General features: G+C 42.5%; 2 protein-coding genes across 2 annotated transcripts; both read right to left on the bottom strand.

The window, feature by feature from the left end:
* Positions 1–17410: 17410 nt before the first annotated feature.
* PPDPFL (pancreatic progenitor cell differentiation and proliferation factor like) lies at positions 17411–21406 on the bottom strand. Its single transcript, XM_047842829.1, has 4 exons — positions 21350–21406; positions 18974–19051; positions 18771–18871; positions 17411–17484 (listed from the first exon to the last, which is right to left on the bottom strand). The coding sequence occupies exons 1-3, from the start codon at positions 21402–21404 to the stop codon at positions 18771–18773; spliced, it is 234 nt and encodes a 77-aa protein (XP_047698785.1). The 5' UTR covers positions 21405–21406; the 3' UTR covers positions 17411–17484.
* LOC125156643 (small EDRK-rich factor 1-like) lies at positions 19369–19552 on the bottom strand. The gene is given in 2 exon segments (XM_047842830.1): positions 19369–19474; positions 19476–19552. Coding segments are annotated over 2 exon segments (183 nt in total).
* Positions 21407–26640: the final 5234 nt, after the last annotated feature.

Here is a 26640-nt window from a genome sequence, read left to right as displayed (position 1 = left end):
AGGTCCTTGGACCCAAGGAAGAATGTGGTGGTGAGGTCCCCGGGCTTATTTTCCCCTTGTATGTCTCACACCGCATCCTGGAGAAGCCAGCAACCAGGAAATCCGAATGGGCAGCAGAACCGGACCAAATCACAAAAGAGCAGACAAAAGTAGAAGCCCAAGGAAAGCCTGCGGAGTCCGGTCAAAAGGCCAGCAAGGGGGCATGCTAGCCAGACGAGGACTTCTGAGAATATTCCCTGTGCTGCAGCCAGCACCCCAGAGAAACCATGGCCCCGCTTCCCTCCCGGCCAGCAAAGGTGAGAGGGGGCTTGGACTCCCACCCTTGCCAGGCAGCAGTGGGCACCCCAATCCCCAGCACTGGTGGCGGAGAAGGTGTCCCGGTGCAGAGCCGGAATGTGACGGTTCCCATGCTCCCGGGAGCTTCCGGGCTGTGATTTGAAACTGGCCTCCTTATTTGGGGCAGAGAGAGAAAGGAAGGAGCAGGCTTCCAGATGGGGCAGATGGGGAGGGAGCAGGTTCCGTAAGCAAGGGAACGCTGTACAAGGATTGTCCTGGGCTGTGCAAGGTAAGATCTCTGAGGCCACCTGTCACATTTTTAGTTCATATGGAGTCCTTGACTGGGCCCGGTCATGTTACCTTCCAGCTCTCAGTGCCACGTCGCCATCTCAAGGCTGTGTCCTTGAAGCAGCCTCTGGGAGTTGGGAAGGCAAAGAGAACACGCATTCCAAAGATGGGAGGGAGAGGGGAGCCCAGTTCAGCTCACAGGTCAAACAGCGGCCATGTCCTCTTGATGACCTCCCCTAACACTCTACCCCTGACCCATTAGCAGCCTCCTGGGTATGAACACATAAGCATTCTGTTTGGGTAACAATGCAAGTGTCCCCTTGAGACGGTTATGAGGTCCAAAGCCATCCTATTTTGGAGGACAGCTCTTTTTATCAGAAACATTTCAGTGTTCAGTAAGGACAGGTTTTATTATTATCATTCAAGGCTTGCTGGATGAGGGGTGCTTGGTGGCTCCATCGGTCAAGCATCCGACTCTTGATTTTGGCTCAAGTCACGATCTCAGGGTCTTGAGATTGAGGCTTGCATCAGGCTCAGCGGAGCCTGCTTGGGATTCTGTCTCTCCCCCTCTCTCTACCCTTCCCCATCTGCTTGTACACACGTATGCTCTCTCCCTCTCTCTCTCTCTCTCTCTCTCTCTCTCTCTCTCTCTCTCTCAAAATAAATAAATAAACATTAAACAAAAAAGACTTGCTGGGTAAATTTAGCAAGGGCTTCTATATATGTTATGACACCCTCCAGGCCAATGCAGGGAACAAAGATGGCAACCAAACAATAAACTAGTGGAAAACAGAATGTGCCCATCTGGCCTCGAGGAGAGGGAGGTTGGCAGCTTTTGGAATGTGACCAGGCTGTGCATTCCATGTATGCTGGGGAGGCAGCACTGCCCGGGGTTAGGGGATGGACCTAAAGTGGGTATGTCAGACCAGGATGTGCACCCTCTCCCCCCTTTCAATTGTGTGTGTTCCATTCCAGAGAGAGTGCATTTCAACAGGTCCAGCTTGCGGTAGGACAATGGGATCCCAGTGGAGACTGAGTGGTTTCCCCTCATCCGAGGATGCAAACCAATGTACCCGCTCCCAATTCTAGTAGGCAGCTCCTCTCCCAGGCGTGATGGGGCTTGGTGTTCTCAGCAGCATAGCATGTTGTGAGAGCGGGGGCAGTGGCTGTTTCCTTTGCTCTACCTTTTTGGTGTTGGGTGCTTCAGCAGAGGTCCCAATCTGTCACAGGGAGCAACAGTCCTCACTGGCTGATCGTTCGAATGTACTAAAGCTTGGGACCATACTTCAGTCCGCCCAGCCAAGGTGGTTTGACATGTGAGCAATTTAATATGCTACTTTAGTATTTTCTTTTTCTTTTTTACCAACTCTGTTGCTTATAGTTCTAGGTGAGATGGAGCTTCCATTGAACGCCATGTTCTTTTGCCCCATTTTGCAAATCATGGCCTCTGAAATGTGACCCTCCAATCACTGTCTATTCCAGGAGAGTATCCATACGTAACCCAGCTTCTCTAATCCCCTCATGGTGGTGGCCCAGTTTACACATTGACAGGAGGAAGCTTGGGTTAGGCCGGATGCAGTGTCCACGCAAACCAAGGCATATTCAGAACCCTCATTCGGAGGGAGGGGGCGAGTATAATCAATTTGTCAATCGCTGTCCAGTGGGGACCTCTGGGGGACGGCCCCAGTCTCCATTGGCAGTTGCATTGGGCATTGTATAAAACACACAGGACATAGTGTCACTGCCTTAACCAGGTCACTATACTTCAAGGGCAAATCATCATGCTGGCCAACACACCGTCTCACTGGGGCACCGAGGTGGCCACTTTCTAAGCACCCAACCTGAAGAGCCAGTTGCTAAGGCTGTACCCAAGCTAGGACATCAGCTTTTTGATTGCCAGGGAGTGTCAGAGCCTTCTGGGCCAGGATGTGCAAAACAGTGAGGGCTGCCTCAGGTTCTTGTAGATGGACCAGATGGTCTTGAACTCCTAAGGGCTTACGTACCCTCATCTACCCCTTGGCTTTTTATTGTCCCAGTTGGAGGATTAATCTTTTTAGAGCAGCCCAACCATCAATGCAAAGGGAACACCAGACGAACCACTCTGAGTTCATTCAGTCCACGGGCTGCTGTGGCTCCTTCCTTCCTGAGAGTCTCCACCTGAAGCAGCACTGTGCACACTGCTAGGAGCTGTCACTCGATAGGGGTCTGTCAGGCTCCTGCCACCTTCCGGAGCTGGGACCAAAATCCTAGGGGCACTCTCCCTTCTCTGGTCTGAGCCGCAGCGCCAGACCCACACCTTCTGGAGTCATGGGCACATCTAACTCTCATGGTAGCCTGCTTGGGAGATGCCCAGGGCTTTAATTCGCTTCACTAGTATTTTTGTCTTCTCAAAGGTGGCTTGCTGCTCTATCCCTAGTCCCATGTGTGCTCTTTCTTTACCAGGTGGTGTAAGGAATGGGGGCACAAAACAGGGTAAGAAATTAAAGTCCTCTGAACCCCTAATTCCCCCCAAAAGGCTTGGATTTCCTTCACATTTTTAGAGCTTGGGTAGGCTCGTATCTTATCAAACACAGCTTCTGGAACACCGTGAGTCTTACCCAACCAAGGACTCCCAAAACCTTGAAGTGATGCCTGAGCCTTGAGTTTTCTGTGGGTTCACCACCCAATCTCCCCTTCACAGATGTTTCAGCAAAGTGTGCTGGGAGTCCTGCATCAGGAGGGTATCCTCACATCGATGGAATGGGCCCATTTTACTGATGTGGGGAAGGAGAAAGGGGACAGCTCTCGGGTTACCAACTGATGACATGTTCTGGGGATGCACAGGTAGCTTTGGGGAAGCACTTGAAAAGTTTATTATCGTCCCTCCTACGTGAGAAAGAGAGTGATCTTAGATATATCAGAAACTTGCCCAAGTCCTTATCTGAAAAATAAAGCTTTTGCAGGAACACTTTCTGTCAGAACATGGGAGTAAATCAGTAAGTGTCAGCAAATGGCAAAGGGCTCAAAAATGGTTACGGTTTAAGATATGATGCAAGTTTATTATAAAGCAACTGACAAGGGAATTTATTTCTGTGACATAGATTTTAAATTTATGAGTGATTAGCATGATACCAAGACATATCAGATTTTTAGGAATTTTGTATAAACAAACCCTAAAAAAAGTTTATCATCACTTCTTATTTGACGATGCTTCCCATAAAATTCAACATGCACAAAAATTACATAGTTGTAGAAAATAGCTCTTTTTGAAGCAAGAAAACTCAGCTCTCTCGAGTAATCAAAGACCTAATAAAACAAAACCTAGAATCTTTTCTAGGCAGAGTACATTAAAGGTAAAACAACAACAATGAACACCTTGCTATTTTTTTAACGTTTATTTATTTGAGAGAGAGAGACTGAGAGAGCAGGGGAAGGCGAGAGAGAGAGGGAGACACAGAATCCGAAGCAGGCTCCAGGCTCTGGGGCTCGAACTCACAGACCATGAGATGATGACCTGAAGTCAGACGCTCAACGTACTGAGCCACCCAGGCACCCGTTATTTTTTATTAAATAGCAGGCCAATAATCTAAGACAACTTTGTTCTTTTAACAAAACGAAATTCAAGTTCTAAATTTGCACCAGTGTACCTCTGATATTAAAATTATTTTTCTCTCTTCTTTTCCTTCGTTTTTTCCCTTTTAACTCTGTGCACTGTGCTTTGGTTATCTTTTAGAGTGTTTACATTTCAAAGCCATGGTAAGATTTACAACCTTAAAAGACAGAGAAAGAAGTCCTTTCCTCCTAGGAGCTTTGAGGTAATTGCTATTTAAAGTTTTCTTTTGAAGGAAGGGTCAGACAGCATGAAACATTTTGTCCATTTCTTCATCACAACATCCTCTTTGTTCCCCACATTTTCCCAGGGACTCCACTGCTTAGTGTCCCAATCCAGCTTTGTTACAAGTGCTCAGACCTTAATCCTCGGGTTGTGCCCTCTTAGCTTTGCAGAATGGCACGTGAAGATCTTACCCCTCCCAGCTTGTTACCCCGAAGCGACCAGGGACACACACACATCCCTGTCTAACCTGAGCTCCTTCAACTTTCTTTAATTTTTTTTTTACATTTATTTATTTTTTTTTAATTTTTTTTCAACGTTTTTAATTTATTTTTGGGACAGAGAGAGACAGAGCATGAACGGGGGAGGGGCAGAGAGAGAGGGAGACACAGCATCGGAAACAGGCTCCAGGCTCCGAGCCATCAGCCCAGAGCCCGACGCGGGGCTCGAACTCACGGACCGCGAGATCGTGACCTGGCTGAAGTCGGACGCTTAACCGACTGCGCCACCCAGGCGCCCCTACATTTATTTATTTTTGAGAGACAGAGATAGGCAGAGCACAAGCAGGGAAGGGGCAGAGAGAGAGGGAGACACAGAATCCGAAGCGGGCTCCAGGCTCTGAGCTGTCAGCACAGGGCCCGACGCGGGGCTCAAACTCACGGACCGCGAGATCATGACCTGAGCCGAAGTCAGACACTTAACCGACTGAGCCACCCAGGCGCCCATGAGCTCCTCCAACTTTCTAACCTGAGCTGCAGGCTCTAGCTGGGCATCAGTGGCCATCGGAAGGGCTCATGGGAGAGGCCAGCCCACTGTGGCAGGTACGTGTTTCCCTTCTTCGCCACGGTGTGCTCTATGAAGCTCTGCCAACAAGTTCACTAGACCGTCTGGCATTTTCAGGGCGCCCCCATATTCACACAACACTTCAGAAGCATCTACCTATGGGTCATCCCTCCCCACACAGAAGTCACTGGTCAACTTAGGAACTCCCCATGGATACCTCTTCCCCACGACCCCTTTCACCCATGTCCTGGCTGGCTCGGCAATCGTTTGTTCACAAGCTCTCAGGAGTTTCCCTAACCCTTGTCCGCAGGGCAGGGACAGACAGGAGAAAGAAGCAAACCACTCCAGATTGGTAGGTGGCAGTTTCAATGAGCAAAGGGAACTCACATCTGAGGCTTGTCTTAATGGCTGCAAGGCTAGTAGATGTCCACACCCACTGGCCACACCTTCAAAGTTTATATACAAAGCCTTAAGTGGGCTCAGTCAGGTATACTGTCTGGATGGCCTCAACACCACGTCGTCACCTTGGCTGTGTCCTTGGGGAAGTTTTTGGGGGATGGAGATGCAAATGGAAGGCAAATTCCCAGACAATGGAAGGGGGCGGGGGGAGCCTCCAAGTGCCCAGGGTCCAGCTCATGGGCCAACCAGGGGTCAAGTCCCAAGGATGACCTCCCAAATAGACTGTCATCCCCACAGGCTCTTAATAAATCTTCTCCCGCTGGTGTCAGGGGAGGCCAGGAGGGGACCCATACTTCCAAACTCATTCAGCAGTAACACGGGGCCTCTCTTGCTCCTCACTGGGGTGGTCAGTGGACGTCAGGTGGAGACAGGACTGTGGACTCTGTGCAGTGACAAGGTGCCAACAAAGCCTAGGGGACAGCCTGGATCCCCACCTACTCCTGGAGGTGATGAGGTAATACCCTACCACCGCCCCTTGGAGTCTGCTAAACCATAAGATGGAAACAAGACCCAGAATCTCATAATGTAATGTGTAAAATGTCCAGGGTTCAACTGAAAGTCACTTGTTATACCAAGAACCAAGAAGATCCCAAACTGACTGAGAAAAAAAAAAAGCCAACAGATGCCAACACCGAGGTGAAACAGATGTTGAAATTATTTGCCAAGGATTTCAAAGCAATCATTATAGAAATGCGTCGGTGAGAAATTACAAACATGCTTGAAACAAATTTAAAAAAGAAAAACAGTCTCAGCACAGAGACCAAGAAGTTTGAAATGAAAATTTTAGAACTTAAAGATACAATAAGCAAAATTAAAAGCTCAACCGTGAGCTCAATAGTAGGATGGGAGGCACAGAGGAAAACATCAATGGACTTGAAAATAGAATAATAGAAACCACCTTTCATGAACAGCAGGGAGAAAATAGACTAAAAATTGGACAGAATCTCAAGGATCTGTTGGACTGTAACAAAAGAGCTAACATTTCACTCAATGGAGGCATAGAAGGAGAGGAGAAGGTGGGTGACCTAGGTGTCCTTCTCTTGAGTTTTCTCAATAATGACTGAGAGTTAGAACAAAAATTAGGTATCACTACAGACTTATCAAAACAACGAAAATAACAACAAAGCTATAGCATCAAATTTGCGGGAGGATGTAGAAACACTGAATCGCTCACGCATGCCCGTGGAAACGTACAAGGGTACGGCCACTTTGGAAAAGAGTTTTCCAGTTTTTTTTATAAAACCCAACCACTGCCATACGGCCCAGCAATGGCACCTGAACAGTTATTGTAGAGAAATGAAAAGTTATGTCACATAAAAAAATGGACACTGATGTTCTTTGCAGTTTATTTATAATAACCCCACCTGGAAAGAGGCTCTTCAATGGTGAATAGCGAGACACGGTGGTACATTTGTAGCCCGGAACACTGCTCAGCATTAAGGAACGAGCTATTGACACTTGCAGCAACTTGAATGAATCTCAAAGCAATGGTGCTGAGTGAAAACAAACAAACACCCAGTCATAAAAGCTTATATTGCAATCATACTGTATGATTCCACTGAATCTAATTCTCTAAATGACAAAATTCTAGAGATGGAAACAGGTTAGTTGTTGCCGGGGTTAAGGAGGAGTATGGGTAGCAGGAAGGCAATTCTTGGTGATGGAATAGTTCTGTATCCTTGATGGTGGGGTGGTAACACAAATCTACATGGGATAGAATGGGATAGGACGATGAACATACCTTATATCAATATGAAATTCCTTCTTTTGATGTTCTATAATTATATAAGATATGATCATTGGAGGAAACTGGGGGAGGGTTATACGTAACCTCTCTGTACTATTTTTGTAACTTTCTGTGATCTATAATTACTTCAAAATGAATAGTTAAAGAAAAACTGAGGGCAAACTAGCCCTTCAAAATATTCGTGTGAATTATAAAGTTATGGTAAATAATAACCAGACAAATGATCTACATTTGATTACACCTTGCATCAGACCCTTGCACGTAGTACTACAGGGAGTACGAATTGGTACAACTTTTATATCGAGAATTCAGGGACTGCCTACTAAAAATCGACATTAACTCTGATCAAGGAATTTCACTTCTAAGTGCAGACTAATAACTGTTTCTGCAGGCTAATGATTGTTTGTGCATGAAATGAAATGAATTAAAATGCACTTAATGGTGGGGCGCCTGGGTGGCGCGGTCGGTTAAGCATCCGACTTCAGCCAGGTCACGATCTCGCAGTCCGTGAGTTCGAGCCCCGCGTCAGGCTATGGGCTGATGGCTCGGAGCCTGGAGCCTGTTTCCGATTCTGTGTCTCCCTCTCTCTGCCCCTCCCCCGTTCATGCTCTGTCTCTCTCTGTCCCAAAAATAAATAAACGTTGAAAAAAAAAATTAAAAAAAAAAATGCACTTAATGGGAGCACCTGGTCGGGTCAGTAGGTTGATCCAGGACTTCTGCTTCTGGCTCAGGTCATGATCTCGAGCTCCCTTGCAGGCTCTGCACTGACAGAGAGGACCCTGCTTGGGAGCCTGCTCCTTCTCTCTCTGCCCCTCCCCTGCTCACGGGCATGCTTGTATGGGGGAGAGGGGGCCATGCTCCCTCTCTCTCTCTCTCTGTCTCTGAAAATAAATAAACACTAAAAACTAAATAAACATTTTGGTAATAATAAAAGATGGAGAAAAACTAAAAAATGCATTATAAGATTATTGAAAAAAAGAGCCATTAAAACAATGAAGTGTCTCTAATAGGATCCATATGGAAAGTTCTTATCTATGTCAAGTCAAAATAAAAAGTACAGAATGGTTTGGTGGGCAGCATGCTACCATAAAAAATCTCCATGTCCGTGTGTACATCCCTATCTATATCTGTTATGTAATTTTTATTTATTTTTTATGAGAGAGAGAGAGAGAGAGAGAGAGAGAGCGAGGGCTGGAGCTAGTGGGGAAGGGGCAGAGAAAGAGAAATCTTAAGCAGACTCCACACTGACCCTCGAGGTGGGGCTCAATTCCACACCCCTGGGATCATGGTCCTGGCCAAAATCAATAGTCGATGCGCAACCAACTCAACCGCCCAGGCTCCCCTCTTTTGCTATTTTTATGAAGCATCTAAAATACTGTTTCGAGCCCAAAGGAGAAGCTGGTGACAACTGTTTCCTCAAACAATGGGAACTGGGGGGTGGGGTAAATCAAAGGAGACACATACTTATCAATTCTTCTCTCTTTCGTTTGGAACGTATAGTATATGCACATACTACTTATTCTAAATAAATTATTCTTTCACAAAAAGCACGCCCCAGTTTGTGATTGTTGCAAACTCTTGACAGGCAAGAATCCTGTGTCATCGTCTCCTGAAGTACCCCAGTTACCTACAACAGTGTGATGTACTTAATACAGTAATGCACAAGTACAGTTGTTTAAGAATGACCCGTCCTGGGGGCGCCTGGGTGGCGCAGTTGGTTAAGCGTCCGACTTCAGCCAGGTCACGATCTCGCGGTCCGCGAGTTCGAGCCCCGCGTCGGGCTCTGGGCTGATGGCTCAGAGCCTGGAGCCTGTTTCCGATTCTGTGTCTCCCTCTCTCTCTGCCCCTCCCCCGTTCATGCTCTGTCTCTCTCTGTCCCAAAAATAAATAAACGTTGGAAAAAAAAAAATTAAAAAAAAAAAAAAAAGAATGACCCGTGTGGGGCGCCTGGGTGATGCAGTCTGTAAAGCCTCACAGTCACTGTTGGGTTGTTGTTACACATCTTCACACACACACACACACACACACACACACACACAGTGCTCTCCTCCTCATCCCTGACCAAGCAAAGTAACCTCTTGAGACCACACAAGCAGCAAAACCACAGGGTTTAACTGATTCTCATAACAGGACCTATCACTTGTGTAATTCTTAGTACTGAAGAATTATTTTCGAATTCTATAACGTTTTTAAATTGTTTCCACTAATTTATCATTTAAGTTTATTTATTTATGTTTGAGAGGGGTGCAGAGAGACAGAGAGGATCTTAAGCTGACTCCCTGCTTTCAGCACAGAGCACAATGCCGGCTCGAACTCAGGAACCGTGAGATCATGACCTGAGCTGAAATCAAGAGTCAGTGCTTCACGGACCGAGCCCCTCCCTGGGCGCCCCTATTGTTCCACTTTCTTCAAGTTGAAAGCCTCGGTGGTTATTTTTCACCTCAGTCATACTAGTCTTCCCTTTCGCCATTCCACAATCTGCAAACTTCAATTCCAACTTCAAAGTTCATGTGAAACGAGCTTTCAGGAGACTGGAGTCCAGTGAGTTCCTGACACGGGGCCTTCAGACGATAAATGATCACAGCGAATGAATGAATACAACAAACACTGCCACCGGAATTTGCTTAGCAAAGTCAGCACACATCCCCAGTGTCTGGAAGTCTCTTAGCCTCTAATGATTTAATTCATGTACTGCTATTTTTGAAACTGAAGTGACACGAGCCGGTTCTTTTCTCTACTTATCTTGACAGCCATAGTGCCAGCGTAGAATCACAGGGCAACGATGAAGAGCAGAGACGCACAGTAGGTGTTTCACGTCACAGGAGCGCAGGGGGATAAATTAGAAAAAGCATCATTCTTGCAGATTGCGTGGATCTCTAACACAGCTAACGACTGACTTAAGAAGTGAAAAACAAGAAGCTCACCTTCAGAACAAGTTAGCAGGTTTCCGTCACCCTTAACATCTGAGGATATAGAAGAACACTACCTGCAAAGGTAGAAGGTCCTTCCGAACTCCCTTTGATTACGCACGTTCGCCCCTAACCCTTTGTCACCTGAAATGACTTCTCCGTATTGCCTGCTTTTGTGTCAAGCATTACTCCCATGCTCTCTCGGGCCAGCTGGGTTCTTCACGTCTGAAATTACAACCACAGCAAACCAAAGCCTTGCTCCCCGGGCTTGGGTGGAGGGAGGGTTGCCGTTTCTGCAAGTCTAAGAAAGCCCAACCCTACATGGCAGGTACAGTTTACCAGGAGCCCTGATTAAAAAATGAGATTGCTGGGGCGCCTGGGTGGCTCAGTCGGTTAAGCGTCCCACTTCGGCTCAGGTCACGATCTCACTGTCTGTGACTTTGAGCCCTGCATCGGGCTCTGTGCTGATGGCTCAGAGCCTGGAGCCTGCTTCGGATTCTGTGTCTCCCTCTCTCTCTGCCCCTCCCCTGCTCATGCTCTGCCTCTCTCCGTCTCAAAAATAAATAAAAACGTTAAAAAACTTAAAAAAAAAAATGAGATTGCTAGGACTCAGCTTCAGACCAGGACCATCGATCTGGAAAAGAGCTGGAAAAGGAGCTTTGGTGTCTGCGTTTTATCAAACTCCCCGCGCAGTTCTCAGGCCCTCGGAAGGTTGAGATGTGCAGGCGGCGGCTTTGCAGCTCTCGGTGTCGGCAGCCGCCAAGGCTCTTGCAGAGTTGTTGCGCTGTTGAAACACCCCTCCAGGCTTTCTCCCTGGCCCTGCCGTTTTAATTCCTCGGCATCAGGCAAGTTATCATTGCCATTTGAAGAAACACAAAGTGCTTCACCTGAGCACTGTAAATAACAAATTAGAATAATTAGCTAGAGAGAGATTTGACGTGAAATTTAATATTTTCTACAATTTTGAAAGGACAAGGAGTGTGGAATAGTGGTACCAGGCGGTTTTCAAAAGGAAAAGCCTTGTGGGTTGAGTTGCGTTAATTTGCCAGTTCGAGACTGGTTGAAGTGTTGAAGGTCTGTACAAGAGAAGTTAATTCACCTCCACGTTGCCCAGATTTCCATCCCAGCCCTCCACTGCTGCTTTGAATGAAGCCCGCTTGGCTTTCAGCGTGGGGTCCTGCTGCTGGAGTCCAGAACACGGGACAGATTGAGCTCCCGTAACTTCCATCAAGCAGACTCAAATGTGCTGCTACCTCAGGGACTGCACAGAATGTCAGCCAGACGGGAGGAAGCTGCAAGGCTGCTTTCTGAGCAATAGAGAGAATAATCGGGCGTCCTTCCAGAATATTAAGCAGTATCGGCAGTAACAGGAAATAAACGGGTATGTGAAATCCATCTAGGATGACTTAAGAAAATGCAACATTATCGGTTTACTTGGTGAGCTTTGTCCGTCTTCTCTCTTCATGGTAAAATGTAGCTTGAAATTCAAAGATGGATTGCTCTCGAGATGCACTTTTTAAGATTGCATAAACATTTTCAAAGCAGTTTATTTGAAAATAAAATGTTGGCCCCTCTTTGCCGTAAAGTAATTTCAAAATCCTAACTTTGTTAGTTGACGTATAAATCATAGTTCCAGTAACTGTTCACTCATTAATTTGAAAACCTCTGTTAGGCATGTAAAAAGGATAAAATATTTATGAAGCTCACATTCCTGTTGGCTGTTAATCGAATAATTACAATAGTGCAAGTGATTTAACATATTCTGGGTTTACAACCTGGATACAAATGATTTTCAATCTATCTAATTAAAAAGGATGGAACAAAACTTTTGTATGTGACCTATTTAGATAAAACTATAACATGGGGCGCCTGGGTGGCTCAGTCGGTTAAGCGTCCGACTTCGGCTCAGGTTATGATCTCACTGCCATGAGTTCGAGCCCCGCGTCAGGCTCTGTGCTGGTAGCTCGGAGCCTGGAGCCTGCCTCACATTGTGTCTCCCTCTCTCTCTGCCCCTCCCCCGTTCATGCTCTGTCTCTCTCTGTCTCAAAAATAAATAAACATTAGGGGCGCCTGGGTGGCGCAGTCGGTTAAGCGTCCGACTTCAGCCAGGTCACGATCTCGCGGTTCGTGAGTTCGAGCCCCCCGTCAGGCTCTGGGCTGATGGCTCGGAGCCTGGAGCCTGTTTCCGATTCTGTGTCTCCCTCTCTCTCTGCCCCTCCCCCGTTCATGCTCTGTCTCTCTCTGTCCCAAAAATAAATAAACGTTGAAAAAAAAAATTTTAAATAAATAAATAAATAAATAAATAAATAAATAAATAAATAAACATTAAAAAAATTAAAAAAAAACTATAACAAAAAATACAAATCATTTTTCCTGAATAGATGAAATACATATTTGGTTATAATGAATTTAATTAGAATGCATTAAAAGGTTAAATGAAAGTTGTTGAGAGCACTGTATGAGAAAGATACCATATTTTTTTCCCCTTCCACCTTTTGGAAATCAAATCATTATACTGTAACAGGAGAACATTTTTCAGACACCCCAGTTGAAATGCATTCTTTCTAAACTGTTGAGGAAGGAACATAACTGTGTAGCACTCTCTTTGACTAGTTTGGTTTTTTTTTTTTTTTTTTTGTATGAAGTAATTATAAGAAGATAATTTTTGAAATGAAACCAGAAAAGAATCTTTAAAATAATAGCAATTTGTTTATCCATTTGGTAAGAGAGGTGGGAAGAAAATGACGGGATAAAACTTCCCTTGTTGGTTTAGGAAAATATTTCAGGCCCTGGAGAGGCTCATGAGGCCGGTCCCACAGGACTGAAGGCATTCACAAAGGCCCGGTGACTTTACATGCGTGTTGCTTGTGCAGGGTGATGTTTCGATAATGCATAGGTCGCCCTGAAGGACTTTAAGAAAAAAGTCTGTAAGCCCAACCCTGACCAGACCACTTCTCATCCCAGTTTTTGCTGGCAAGAAACACAGTAGACAGTTTGACCCCCACCTAGAAAATACCAAATTCTTCTAAAGCAGCAGTCTCTTGAAAACAGTGTAATAGGAGACTAGATATACTATGTAGAGCGTGGTAAATTGCACTATTTTTTCTGCCTGGAGTGCTTTTCCCCAAATGGGCTGCCTCCTCTCTTTCAGGATTCAGTCCCACGCCTGCTTCTTGGTGAGGCTTTCCTAACACCCTGGTTGGGGCAACCTTCCCTCACCCTCTTGTCCTCCCTCCGTCACTCTCCAACACAAGCACTTCATTTCCTTTGCAGAGCTGGCCGCTGTTGGAAAACACTGTCTTTTTTGATTTAGCGCTTGCTTTTCTTTGCCAAAATGTAACGCTTCTTGAGAGAGGGGCTAGCCCTCGCTCAAGAACCATTGTCATCCATTTGACCCATATTTGCTGAAATGTCAGAAGCTGGGTATAAAATGTTGAGCAGAGCAAGCATGGTCCTTGCCCTGGTGTAGTTTATCGTGCAGTGGGGAAAACAAACAACTCGACAAACAAATGTACCATTATAAGTGAGATAAAAGCTAGTGAGGAGAGAAATAGAGGCTCTGAGAGCTTACAGTGAAAAATCTAATCTCATAAGTGGATTGGAGACATTTTCTCCGAGGAAGAGCTTTGAGCCCCTATTTAAAAGATGAGTAGAGTCCAAGCTGAGAGAAGAGGCTGGAGAAAGACCCTGTGGCAAGAGAGAAGCTGACGTATGTGAGAAACTGAAAGAAATCTGATGTAGCTGGAACACAGGAAGCTTTGGGGAGCGAGATATGAGACTTGCTATGGAGATGAGATCTGCATGGGTTAGGATACCGTGTGTGTGTGTGTGTGTGGGAGGGGGCAGGTGTTGTGTGAGTCGTGACTTTACCCTGAACATAATGGAATTATTGAATACCATGGGCGAGCTAGTGTTAATGTGTATTCACAGAAGAGTATTGCAGATCTGTGTTTTGTTAGATGATTGTGACCGATCTGTAGAGGACATTCAATTGAAGAGACCTAACAAAGACTGCAGGTAGACCATAAGATGTGATGGCCCTTTTCCTTGGGAGAAATGACAAAAGTCTGGGTTTGGGTAATGCCAGTGGGAAAGCAAATAAGTGGGTCGACCCAAAAATTATAAAAAATAAAATCTAAACTACAAGTTTAGCTACTCCATTCAACTTAACAATTATTTTTCCATCATCCCTTTTTAATAGGCAAATGGAATTCTTGGATTTTGTTCCTTATGACCCAAGCTTCTTTGTAATGTATGAAGCACCAAGTAGGTTTAAAATCCAGCTAGAGGTCTTTAACTCTAGTAAGAATTGATGAATTGGCTCTTGGTGGTTTTATCTGTAGAAGATACAGGGTCAATAACTGGGAATCTGCTATCAAAATCATATCTCAACAAATTACTGGAATCGTAACATATAATTTCACAGAACCTGAGCAAAAATTGCCAAAACCTAGTTGCATTTAATACAGCCAAGTCAAATAACATTTCATAATATTAAATTAGAATGGTCATAGCACATCTCAAGTTATAGGGAATTATGACACTCTTAAAATATATTTAGCCCTCACTATTTATTATCTAACCATTAGGCAGCAAAGCCAGGCAGGAGGTGTTTTAACTAAAATAACACAGCTATACTGAGATCTATGTGTGAAGTACTTTTCAAACACAGCCTCAAAGTGTCTGAATTGTAGGAAAATTACATTAGAAGCAATTAACTGGAAGATGTTTTGTTCTCTTTATTTATATCATTCTCATTTTGTAGAAACCCTGGGATAGCACATAAAAATTCTTTCAATCTTTAATCATCTTTTAATTCACTTTAATGTTACTTTTCTGAAAGATTCCTCATATATTTATTTTTTAGGATTCCTGTCTATCTCCCTCTCTTTCTATGTCTCTACCCATCCATTCTCACATATATATGTGCGTTATTAGCCACTCTAAAATGCTTAATAACTATATATGCTCATTATAATATATTTGACTAAAATATTGTGTAAAATCCAACTACTTTAAACGATAACAACTTTCAGCAGCAGTAACACCGGTCAAACTAATATAAAAGCAATAATTTTGACACATTCAAAATATACAAATGCATAGGCAAAATATAATTTAATGAACATTATATTTCTTGGTGAACAAAGCAAATGTCAACTTGATAACATATTTGAGGAAATTCATCGAATAACCTAAACAAGCAATCTGTTCACACATATACCAAGTGTCCAAGAAAAAAAGAATTTGTTGATAATCTTAAAGTAAAAACAAAACCTCCCACAATTTACCATGTTAGTCTCATCACATTTTTCTCTAACTTTAGAAAAAAAACACTTGGTATTCAATCCCTGTAATTTAATTTTACAGTAAAGCCAAATGAAATACAGAGCCCAGACATGTCATTAGTCTCTACAAATACATAAAATGCATAGGCGGGCAACACCAGAAAAGCAGTAATGTGTAAATAATGAGGTGCTACTGGGCCAAAGTGACACATGAGTCCCTTCATTGACAGCAAAGTGATAGAGACACACAAAATTGAAGGAATGCATGTCCCATTTGGAAAGAGTAGGAAAAAATTGTTCAGTTGTCTCCAGCACAGTAAATGGTCAGTCCTGATATTTTTTCTCATGTTAACACAGTTGGGCAGGAAGACAGTTTTACCAAAAACCATGCGTGCTCTACATGGTGTTTAATGCAACGATAGTCACATAAAACTAGTGACATTGACCTCTTAGTGAATTCACCACCCCGAATTTCTTTTTCTTTTAATTTTTTTTAACGTTTATTCATTTTTGAGAGAGAGATGGAGCAGAGACAGAGCATGAGCAGGGGAGGGGCAGAGAGAGAGAGGGAGACACAGAATCTGAAACAGGCGCCAGGCTCTGAGCTGTCAGCACAGAGGCCGACGCGGGGCTCGAACTCATGGACAGTGAGATCATGACCCAAGCCGAAGTTGGACGCTCAACCGACTGAGCCACCCAGGAGCCCCAAACCACCCCAAATTTCTGAAGCCTCACATTTCACATTGAAAAATATTTACAAGCAGTATACAGAAACTTTTCAACTGCAAGTCTTGGTATTATCTACCCCATATTGAGGAAAGTAGGGACTATTCTAGCCGATGTAGGAAATACTCATATTCATGAAATGTGACCAATCACTCATTAATTTCTAATTAGACACAAAACTTATCATTTTAGAAAATTTGAAGACACAGAAAAATATAAAGAAGAAAATGAAAATCACCTATAATCCCATCTCCAGAAACACCCACTGTTACCATTTTGGTGTATTTCCTTTGAAACTATTATTATGAATATGTACATTTCTAACGACTAAAATCATATCACATATAAATTATTCTCCTTTTTCACCCAACTTTCTATCATGATTTTCCATATTGTTAAATATTATTTAAAATTACGAAATTTAAAGTCTACACAATAACCAATTAGTTATGTATACAGTGATATATTTTTCAAAAATGTTTAATGTTTATTTATTTATTTTGAGAGGCAGATAGAGAGAGAGACAATCTCTGTACTGACAGCATAGAGTCCGATGTGGGGCTCGATCACACAAATCATGAGATCATAATCTGAGCCAAAATCAAGAGTTGGACGCTTAACCTCCCAAACCACCCAGGCGCCCCTGCAGTAATCTATTTGTAACAGGTGATGTATCTATGGGTGTGTTTTCTATTTCCAATGTTCATGATTAAAAGTACAGTTTTGCAACTGTTCTCTACATTTGTGAGTACAACGCCCTTCCGACCATCATTAGGCACAACGCTTCACTTTTAAGACATAATCATTTGACAGACATATAAAGAGTCTAAGAATTTTTTGGAAAATTGAAAATAACAACTTTTAAACACTCTTTGAAAAATCACATGGGTAAGGAAAAGTTTATTTCATACAAGTCACTACATTTGAAGACTCGTTACTTTTCAAAGCCATGCTTCTCGATAGTCTCCACGTTGCTGATGCCACTTGCACAATCGTCTGTGTTTTGAGGAAACTGCCTAAACTTTCGATGTCTGGGTGTCTGCAGATCCTGTCTGGGAAATGGGAACTCCAGCAGGTTTCTGTCTTCCTATAATGAAGGAAAGTCACCTGGAATAGCTTAGTACTGAAAGGTGTGCTTCACAGATACAGCAGCTCAGCAGGCAGGATCTTCTGGATCGTCAGAATCAACTATGAGAGCTGCGTAAAGTGGTGAGATATTACGAGCTCGTTCACCGAATTGCTATATACAAAGAGCTGAGAAATGCTTACCCGTACATTACATTGTCTTCGTAGTCAAAGTAAAGTGGAAAAATAAATGAAAGTTACCTAGATAATTCAAATTAATATACTTGATAAAGAGAGTAAAAAATACATGTTTTCAGCAAGCAGCCTCATTTGATTTCTCTGTCTTTGATTTTTAAGTGTGTCAATATATAATTGATTCTATTTCGAATTTATCATATGTAAAATATTCATCAAAATCTTTATATATTAACATTAGGACACATGAAATCCGTTATAAGTTACTCTTTTTATTCCGTCCAGTAGCTAGTCATAGTCAAGCGTCTAAAAAAATAAGTATTTTAGAACCCATTAGAATAAAAACTATACTACTCAGTGTGTTAGGGTTCAAAATGTGTAGAAACACTTGAACGCAAACCCACCAATTCAATCTCCTATTTAGAAATTGGTGCCACACAGAGGCCAATCAAAACCAGCAGTGGGACTAAAGCAGGTTGTCTAGGACAGCAATTCAATCATTGTTTTTCTGTTTGCTTTGTTAAGGTTGTATCTGATAGTTTTCTCCATTGGAAATTTACTGATTTTCCTCTTTGTAATTAATAAGTATTTTGGGGGAGACACTCTGAGAAGACCTAATTTTTCATACTGGTCTCCATTTATTTTAGCATCCATGGATAATCCTTGGATGTAATAAATTGTCCCAGATTTGGCCAATTGGTTCCTGTGTCATTTTGACATACTATGTCATGTTTTGAGACTTTCTTTCTCTTTCACACCATAAGATGGGCCAGGCTCATTTTTTTTCCTTGTCCTTTCCTGTCTGGAACCAACTATTTCTCCAGGGAGCCATGTTTCCTTTTCACTGGAGTAGATAATTGTTATTTGTTTCCTGAAGGTATCGGAGAAACAAATTTAGAACCTTGCCTCTGATTCCCAATCTATTTTCCCTAAACCATGGTAGAAGTTGGCACATGGCTTTTCAATTTCTCTTCAGTGACAGTATTAGAAAGAGTACTGGTGATTTGGCTGACTGTTAACAACATGGGGGGGAGGGGCAAATGTCTTATGCATCTCAATGCCTCAAGTATGCTTTAGAGTGAAGCCTTCACCACTCTCAAGAAACAACTATGCTTTATCTTGATTGGTTAACATCATAATTACCACCTACATTTATATTGTTTCATGTAAGAGCAAATACAAAACGTTTATCAGAAAACAAACAAACAAAACCTAAAACCTACCTACTGGCAGACAGATCTTTTTTTTCTTACATCTGAAAGCTCCGGTTCAGAATGGAAAAAGGATTTAAACCACCAGTCGGATTCTGCCACTTTTGGTAACTCTATCAAATAAAGGTCACATTATCTCCTTACCAAACACATTTGAAAGATTAAAAACAAAGGAGAATCATGAGGATGATGCTGATAAGAAATAAATCAAATACCTTGTTGGGATTTGTCATCAGGTATGACGTTAACAGAATCAGAGCCGCTTAAAGAGCTAACTGAAGAAATGCTGGCCTCTGTAGGAAACAATCAGTAAACAAAGAAAGAATTGGCAAACACAGATATATTGTTTATGCATAGACTCTGAAGTAGCAAAGCAGCATGTTTTGAAATAATTTACTCCTGGATCATGAGTTCATGAATTAAAATTGATTAAATTGTCAATGAGTCAAAAAGACTTCCAGAAAAAGGCGTATTACTTTTTTTTTTTTTTAAGTGTAAGATAGTTTCGTAAGGATATGCCATAACATGTGACTGTTTGTGCCGGAAAATTTTGACCATAGAGCTTGCGATACACCTAGCTGGCATAGCACCCAGGTTTTCCAAAGAGTCATCATTTGTCTCTTGTCTGCATAGACTTTTTCTCATTAGTTGCCTTCTGCTTTAGCTGCATTAACTGAGTCCTTCTGCTCTCTTAAGACATGGTCAAGCTATCCTTGTCTTTTTCCCTTGCGAATTTCCCAGGATTTCTTCGTGATTTTCTGGAGGGCAAGTTCTGGTTGATTTCCATGGGCCATGCCTACCACCAGACCAAGCCTGGAAGGGAGCTACCGGGAAGACCAATGGACTCATAGCATGCTCTTACATTTTCTATTAATAAGGTATATTCCTTTCTATGGTGGATAACTCTGTCTCTCAATCCCTCCACAGATATAGATGTAGCATTTAAAATATAAAAGTCAGCATTTGGGGTGCCTGGGTGGCTCAGTCGGTTGAGCGTCCGACTTCAGCTCAGGTCATGATTTCACAGTCTGTGAGTTCGAGCCCCATGTCGGGCTCTGTGGTGACGGCTCAGAGCCTGGAGCCTGCTTCAGATTCTGTGTCTCCCTCTCTCTCTACCGCCGCCCGCCACCCCCCCCATGCTCTGTCTCTGTCTCTGTCAAAAATAAACATTAAAAAAAATTTAAATATAAAAGTCATCAATATGTTAGTATAAAATTAAGAATAAATATTGGAAATATTCTACATTAGAAATATTACATATTTAAATATCCTACAAATATTACATATCTAAATATTCTGCAAAAGTTAGATTTTCAGAAATAAAGGAATTATTTTTAATTTTTTTAACGTTTACTTTTGAGAGAGAGACAGAGCGTGAGCAGGGGAGTGGCAGAGAGGAAGACAGAATCCAAAGCAGACTCCAGGCTTTGAGCTGTCAGCACAGAGCCTGACGCAGGGCTTGAACTAATGAACTGCAACATCATGACCTGAGCTGAAGAAGCCAGACACTTAACCTACTGAGCTACCCAGGTACCCCAAAGGAATTATTTTTAAAGACTAAACATTTTATTTACTTTATCGTACTTGTATTTTAAACCTATAAGTCTTTTAAAAGATCAGAATATAAAAATAACTTCTATGGATATAATAACATTAAATAAATGGGCATAGTTTAAACATTTTGAAAAAGAATAAATCAATAGGCCTCTCCAACTTTCATCTACAATCATTGAAATAAGAATTTTCTATTTGTGGAGATATTTTTTTTTCTTTTTTTTTTTTTAATTTTTTTTTTCAACGTTTATTTATTTTTGGGACAGAGAGAGACAGAGCACGAACGGGGGAGGGGCAGAGAGAGAGGGAGACACAGAATCGGAAACAGGCTCCAGGCTCTGAGCCATCAGCCCAGAGCCCGACGTGGGGCTCGAACTCCCGGACGGCGAGATCGTGACCTGGCTGAAGTCGGACGCTTAACCGACTGCGCCACCCAAGCGCCCCGGACATATTTTTAATAAATGATCATTTGTTCCTGAAATGATCATTTCATTCTATGGAATTTCTGAATTTTCTTTAATAAGCTACAATTTTCTATTCAGCTATGAATATTCACAGATGGGTAGATCAATAAAAATCAAACTGGCCAAATAGAAGCTGACCTATTATCCATAGCAGAATATGGAAATTTAAAAAAGCCTTCAAGCAGAGTCATGCTATCCCTTCTTTTCTCAGGAATAAACAGTATTTTATTTATGTAAAATTATCAGCTTTTAACGTATCCTATCAAGTGTACGATACATGAAATTAAAGCAATTATGAAATATGCACTTATTTTCACTTATTTTAAGAGTTAATGGTTGCATCAATGTGATATAATATAACAGAGTTAAAACAAAGAGATAAACCTTGACAATATTGATTCGAGAGAAGTCTGGAATGAGTTCTATTCCCATTTTCCTCACTGTCACAAACAGTCATCCAGTCTTGTTCCTTAAATTCTGACCAGGACATGACACATAGGTTAAAAACATCTCACAAACATCACCTTAAATCACATTCTCTAGGAGTATCCTCTAGGGATGATACTAACTTACTTCGATAATACTGATTTCTGGCCAGCAGGCAACCAATGGAAGGAACTGACGCCATTCTTCTCCCTGTAAACAAGCACCAGTGAGACGTTAGAACAGTGACAGGGGAAGAGAGGACATTAATCACATGGGACTTCTTTTCTTTTTTTCCATATAATTTTTTTTTTGCAAAGCAACATAATTTACTGGGTAATAAATATCCGACAAGAAAAAGTTTACACAAAACCGTAATCAAATATACTACAATAAGCCAGAAAATGCAATGTGTATATTTGTTTGGAAAAGCAAGAAATACTAGATATCCAACTACAAACAATGCCCACAACTTATTCCATCTGAAACAAACCTAAAAATTAGAGTAAAAGTGTTAACACAGCCACGAAATAGTCACTCACCTATTTTCTCCAATTTGTTCTTTTGAAATAAACGTGTTTTCAGGTTTCCGGAGAAAACACACACGGAAAGAATAGTAGTGATCCAGGAGGGACTGAGTGCCTCAGGCCAAGAGCACTCTGCAGGGAAGGTGGGTGTGCTCTGGGACCCCCTGGAACACCTTATATTTGGAAGGCTGAAACCTGAGCTGTGGCACAACAGAGGGAGGCGAAGCTCTCTGCCTGTCTGCCCTTGACCACGTCAGTGTGCCAACTGGGGCTGCAGGCAGCAGGGACTGACTCTGTAAGGTCATAGCTCATGACTGCTGGTCTCTGCGGGGCAAGAGGTGATGGCCGTGCATCCTCTCAGCCTTCCATTTGATCTCACACTTCTGGGGGCAGCACTATGCTGGGCTTTTCAGGGAGAGGGTGGCTGTGGGGGTTATGGGGGCCACCCCAGCCAGGCTGCAGGCCAGCTGATGGAACTGTACATGCCCACAGACACAACGATGCAAAGCAGAGCCACAAGAAGAGCTCCCCGAGTCATTGAAGTCCTATGGGACAGGACGTGCGCTGCTGAAATTTATGGGCGGTCCATTAGAAGCTCAGTGAGAATAAGACAGAAATCATGGGTAATGAGGGGAAACCAGTGACTCCATGACATGGTAGCAATATTATTCACTCATTCAAAATCTGTATTTATATTCTAATTTTACTAACGTCCGTTATGGGAACTGTTTTGCCATTTCACAGACTCCGTTTGTCGTGAATCAAATCGTGGCTCCCCTTTTCACTGGGGCGGGGGATTCTCAACCACTGTTTCAATTTATTGAGTAGCTGTTTGTTTCACCAGCTCAAACCACACAAAATTATTTGTGCCAGCTAGGTTCAAATACATTCAAAACATTGATTTTAGTATGCCACATTGGTTCTTTTTAAATGTCTGGTCCACCTGGTTATGGCTCCTTTATGTCGCTAACATTACTTACTTAACGCCTTTTCTCTTTCTGTCTTGGTTAGTTTTGCTAGGAGTTTCCCTATTAATTGGATCTGCCAAAGAACTGTTTGTTCTTTTCTTTGTTTCTTGATTTTATGTTTCATTATTTTCTTTCCTGCTTGTATTCTTCCTTTTACTTTAGTATTATTCTCGTTGTCATTTATTTCAAAATATTTTGTCAACTGCCATTATGACATTTCTCGAATCTTTAATTTCAAGATGCTTTTCTTTTTCCAAATCCATAAAAATTTCAAAATCTTTTAGTTTATTTCCAGACCCACTGTATTGTCAACAGAGAATGTTTCATTTTTATTCATTCTTTAAAGTCGTTTTTGTAGATGGCTTTCTGTGTATTTAAGAATAGTAGATACTCTTCATCCATCTTCATCCACCGCATGCAATCTTGATTTCGTAAGTGTCTGTTAGGGCGTGTTACTTCACTTTGTTAAATTACATACCTACCAATGTGTTCCTGCTTGATCTACCAGTTTCTAGTATGATTGCATCATTGAATTCTATCATTTTCAGTTTCTTAGGTTTTGAAGCTATGTGAATAGATGTATACAAAATCACGATAGTATCTTCTCGGTAGATCTTGGCTTTTCTCTTCCTTCATCGGCACTAATGTTTTAGAAAACTTTCGTCATTTCCCCCTCTCCCCCGCCTTGATTTTTTCTTTTTCCCCCAGACTCCAACTGGTCTAGGATTAATTTTGCAGCACCAGCTGTTTTGAAAGTAACAGAAGGGTGTATTTCTTTGCATCCCTTCATTTTCAACTTGCTGGTTTGCTTCGTCGTGTAAAGCACCCTTTGGCCGTATTATTTTTTCCTAATTTTATACGCATCCTCTGTGTCACAATTATACTTGTTGTCTTTCTTAGCCTTGGGTTTCTTGATGAGTTTTGAATGTGTGTTTTCAGGTTCACTGTGAGTGGGAGTTAACTTGTATTGTTCTCTCCCTCTGCATCATACCCCCTGACTACACCACTGCCCCTGTCCTGGTTAGCGGTACCGAGGTTTTACCTACCTGACTCGAGTTTTTGTATTTTTCTGTTATAAAACTACTCACATTTATAGAGGTATTTGTTTCTGTCACACATTAGTATGTGAGTTCCTCAAAGGCAGAGAATACTCTATTCATTTTTGCTTTAGCAATAGCCAGCACAAAACCTGATACATGTAGTAGTTCTTGTTCTAGAAATCTGACAAAACCAACATATTCCTCCTGTGCGTGGTCATGAGGATTACACCTTTTGCTACAAATTTAAATGTCATAACAGAGCTCAGATTTCCATGCTATAACTGTGACATAATAGTAATTTTTACCCAATTGTTTTCTGACTTACTTTTTTTGAATATCTATGCATTAAGTTAGTTTAACCATAGTTTCATTCAGATTTTGTCCTAGATTTAAGTTATGCTGGGGTGCCTGGGTGGCTCAGTCAGTCAAGCATCCTTCTTCGGCTCAGGTCATGATCTCACAGTTCATGGGTTCGAGCCCCGCGTCGGGCTCTGTGCTGACAGCTCGAGCCTGGAGCCTGCTTCGGATTCTGGGTCTCCCTCTCTCTCTGCCCCTCCCCCGCTCATGTCTGTCTCTCTCTGTCTCTCTCAACAATAAATAACATTAATTTCTTTTTTAAGTTATGTTAACATTTTTCTTTGATTCTACTGAGAGAATGCCTGCCCAAGTGTGAGGACACACTACAGGCCAGCATGGAAGCTGGAACTGTCATTCGCAAATTTCTGTTCAGGAAGTCGAAAGACGCTGGCAAATGACTCTTTGTAAAGGGAAGAGAAAATAGATATAAGAACAAAAAAATAAGAAGTACTAATTAAAGTCAACCGCAACCTTTGTGAAAGCTGATCTATTTATCACATGTAAGATCTTATTACTCTTTCTAATTGTATTGACATTGAATGAAGCAGTAAGTGGGTATCAGATTGTTGTTTTGGAGAGCATGGTAATTTACGGTAAGAAACATGGTCATGCTTGTAGGTAATTTATCATGACCCTGTGCCATCACAGACAATTGACCAAGTATGCAGTATGAGATCAATGTGTGGCCATTCTGGAAGACTTACATTGCCTATATCTAATTCCAGTCTGCAGTTACACAATATCTGAGTGTGCACAAAGATGTCAGGGATTTTAAATATGTAGTAACATCCGGAAAAATAAACATGCCATATTAAGCGTCGATTACTCTATGCTTAATAACTTGTACCTGCAAACAAACATGTGTATGAGGTGTTTAAAAAAAAAAAGGCATGACAGTGTGCACTAAAATACCGTTTCATTTCATAAATTTGGTGGAGAGAATGACCAATAATTAGTTACTGAATATCTCTGGGCCTTCCTCATATAAAATGGAAATAAGAATATGTTAGTTTATTTGAAATCCAACGCAGTTCCAAACTATATAATTCAATTGTTTGTTTAAATTTCATGTCTGCCTGAATTACGTACAGTCTATGAGGCAATTATCATGGTTGTACAAAATAGAAACCAATTCCACGTACAAGCAGAGAAATGAGTTATTAGGAGAAGAGTCGTCAGTTCCTAAAATCAGTAGGAGACGTGGAGAGGTGTGGTCTGAAAAGCCAGGTCATCCAGTGCAATCCTGGGAGCTGGGCAGTGAAGGACCTGAGTGGGGGGTACAGCAGGAGGCGTCCTCAAACTGAGTTTCTATGGTGCGAGGACCTAGAATTGCCACAGCCACACATCCCAACAGCGGCTGGCCTTCCCCGACAATCCCTCCAAACAACAGGCACCCCAAATGCAGTGTGCCTTCTAACAAGCGGTGTGTTTAGCTCTGCACGGAGAGTGTTGGTGACTACTGCCTAAGAAGGGGAACCGTAAGAACAAAGTACTGTGTCACGTTCACCAGAGAATCCTACCCCCATGTGCCCCTTAGGGGGATAATGAGGGTCTGGGGCTAGGAGTGCCTTTTCTCACTGGCCCTTTGCTCATAAACTTTCCCAACAAATCCTATTTCTCAACACATACCATGAAACGTTTGCACACACTGTCCTGGGAGGTATTTACTACCAGAAAGCGGCCCAGAAGGAATCGGGCTTAGAAGGTGGCAGGAACTAAATACTCTTCCCTTAGCTACGACCAAGTCTCCAACCCAAAGCGCCCAGTAGAACTGATCTTGTCTAAGTCTAGGTCATGTGCTGACATCCAGCTACATAGAGACACAACATATCCTTGCCGCAAAAACTGCTAACTGCACTTTAGGAACTATTCTCTCCTTTCTTTTTAGTATTTATTGGGCATGGTCCACCTAACTGAAGACTACATTTCTCAGCCTCCCTTGCAGCTAGGAATTAGTGTGGGCCAGTGAAATGTGAAAAGGGAGTGGTCTGTCCTCAAGGTCACCTCCTTAAAGACCAATCCACTTGCCCTGGACTTCTAGCCCAGAGGTAAGAGATCACAACTCACGGGGTGGCACAACTGTTCTTACATCAGAATGAAATGAAATTCTTACGCGGTGCATCTTGTTACTGGTATTCAATTCACACTGCACACCGACCCTTCAAATCCCTCTGACTTCTGTAGTGAGTAGTACAGAGTGCTGGATCCCCCACACGGGAGGGGTCCCCAGATGCCAGAATGCCAGGAGCAAAGACTGAGCTTACCAGCACGCTCCACTGTCCCTATTCCTAACATGCACCTTGCTTTATGGAGCAGTTTGCATCTCACTCACCACGGGCTCTTATTTATACTGTGTACCTGACTTACAAGTCTTCCTTTTCTGCTCTCTTCCCTGACCCCTTGAAGCAAAGGAGAATTAATTTCAATGACTTCCTCGTGTCTTGTTATGACTGGGTGGGCTAATGAGTCACTTGCCAGTTACGCAAATAGTCAAACATCTTTATGTGTGTGTGTGTGTGTGTGTGTGTGTGTGTGTGTATCAATCCAGG

Source organism: Prionailurus viverrinus, chromosome F2 (genome assembly GCF_022837055.1).
Source record: "Prionailurus viverrinus isolate Anna chromosome F2, UM_Priviv_1.0, whole genome shotgun sequence".
Taxonomy (NCBI): Eukaryota; Metazoa; Chordata; class Mammalia; order Carnivora; family Felidae; genus Prionailurus; species Prionailurus viverrinus.
The sequence above is the reverse complement of the archived record's forward strand: the minus strand, read 5'-3'. Positions and strand labels throughout refer to the sequence as shown.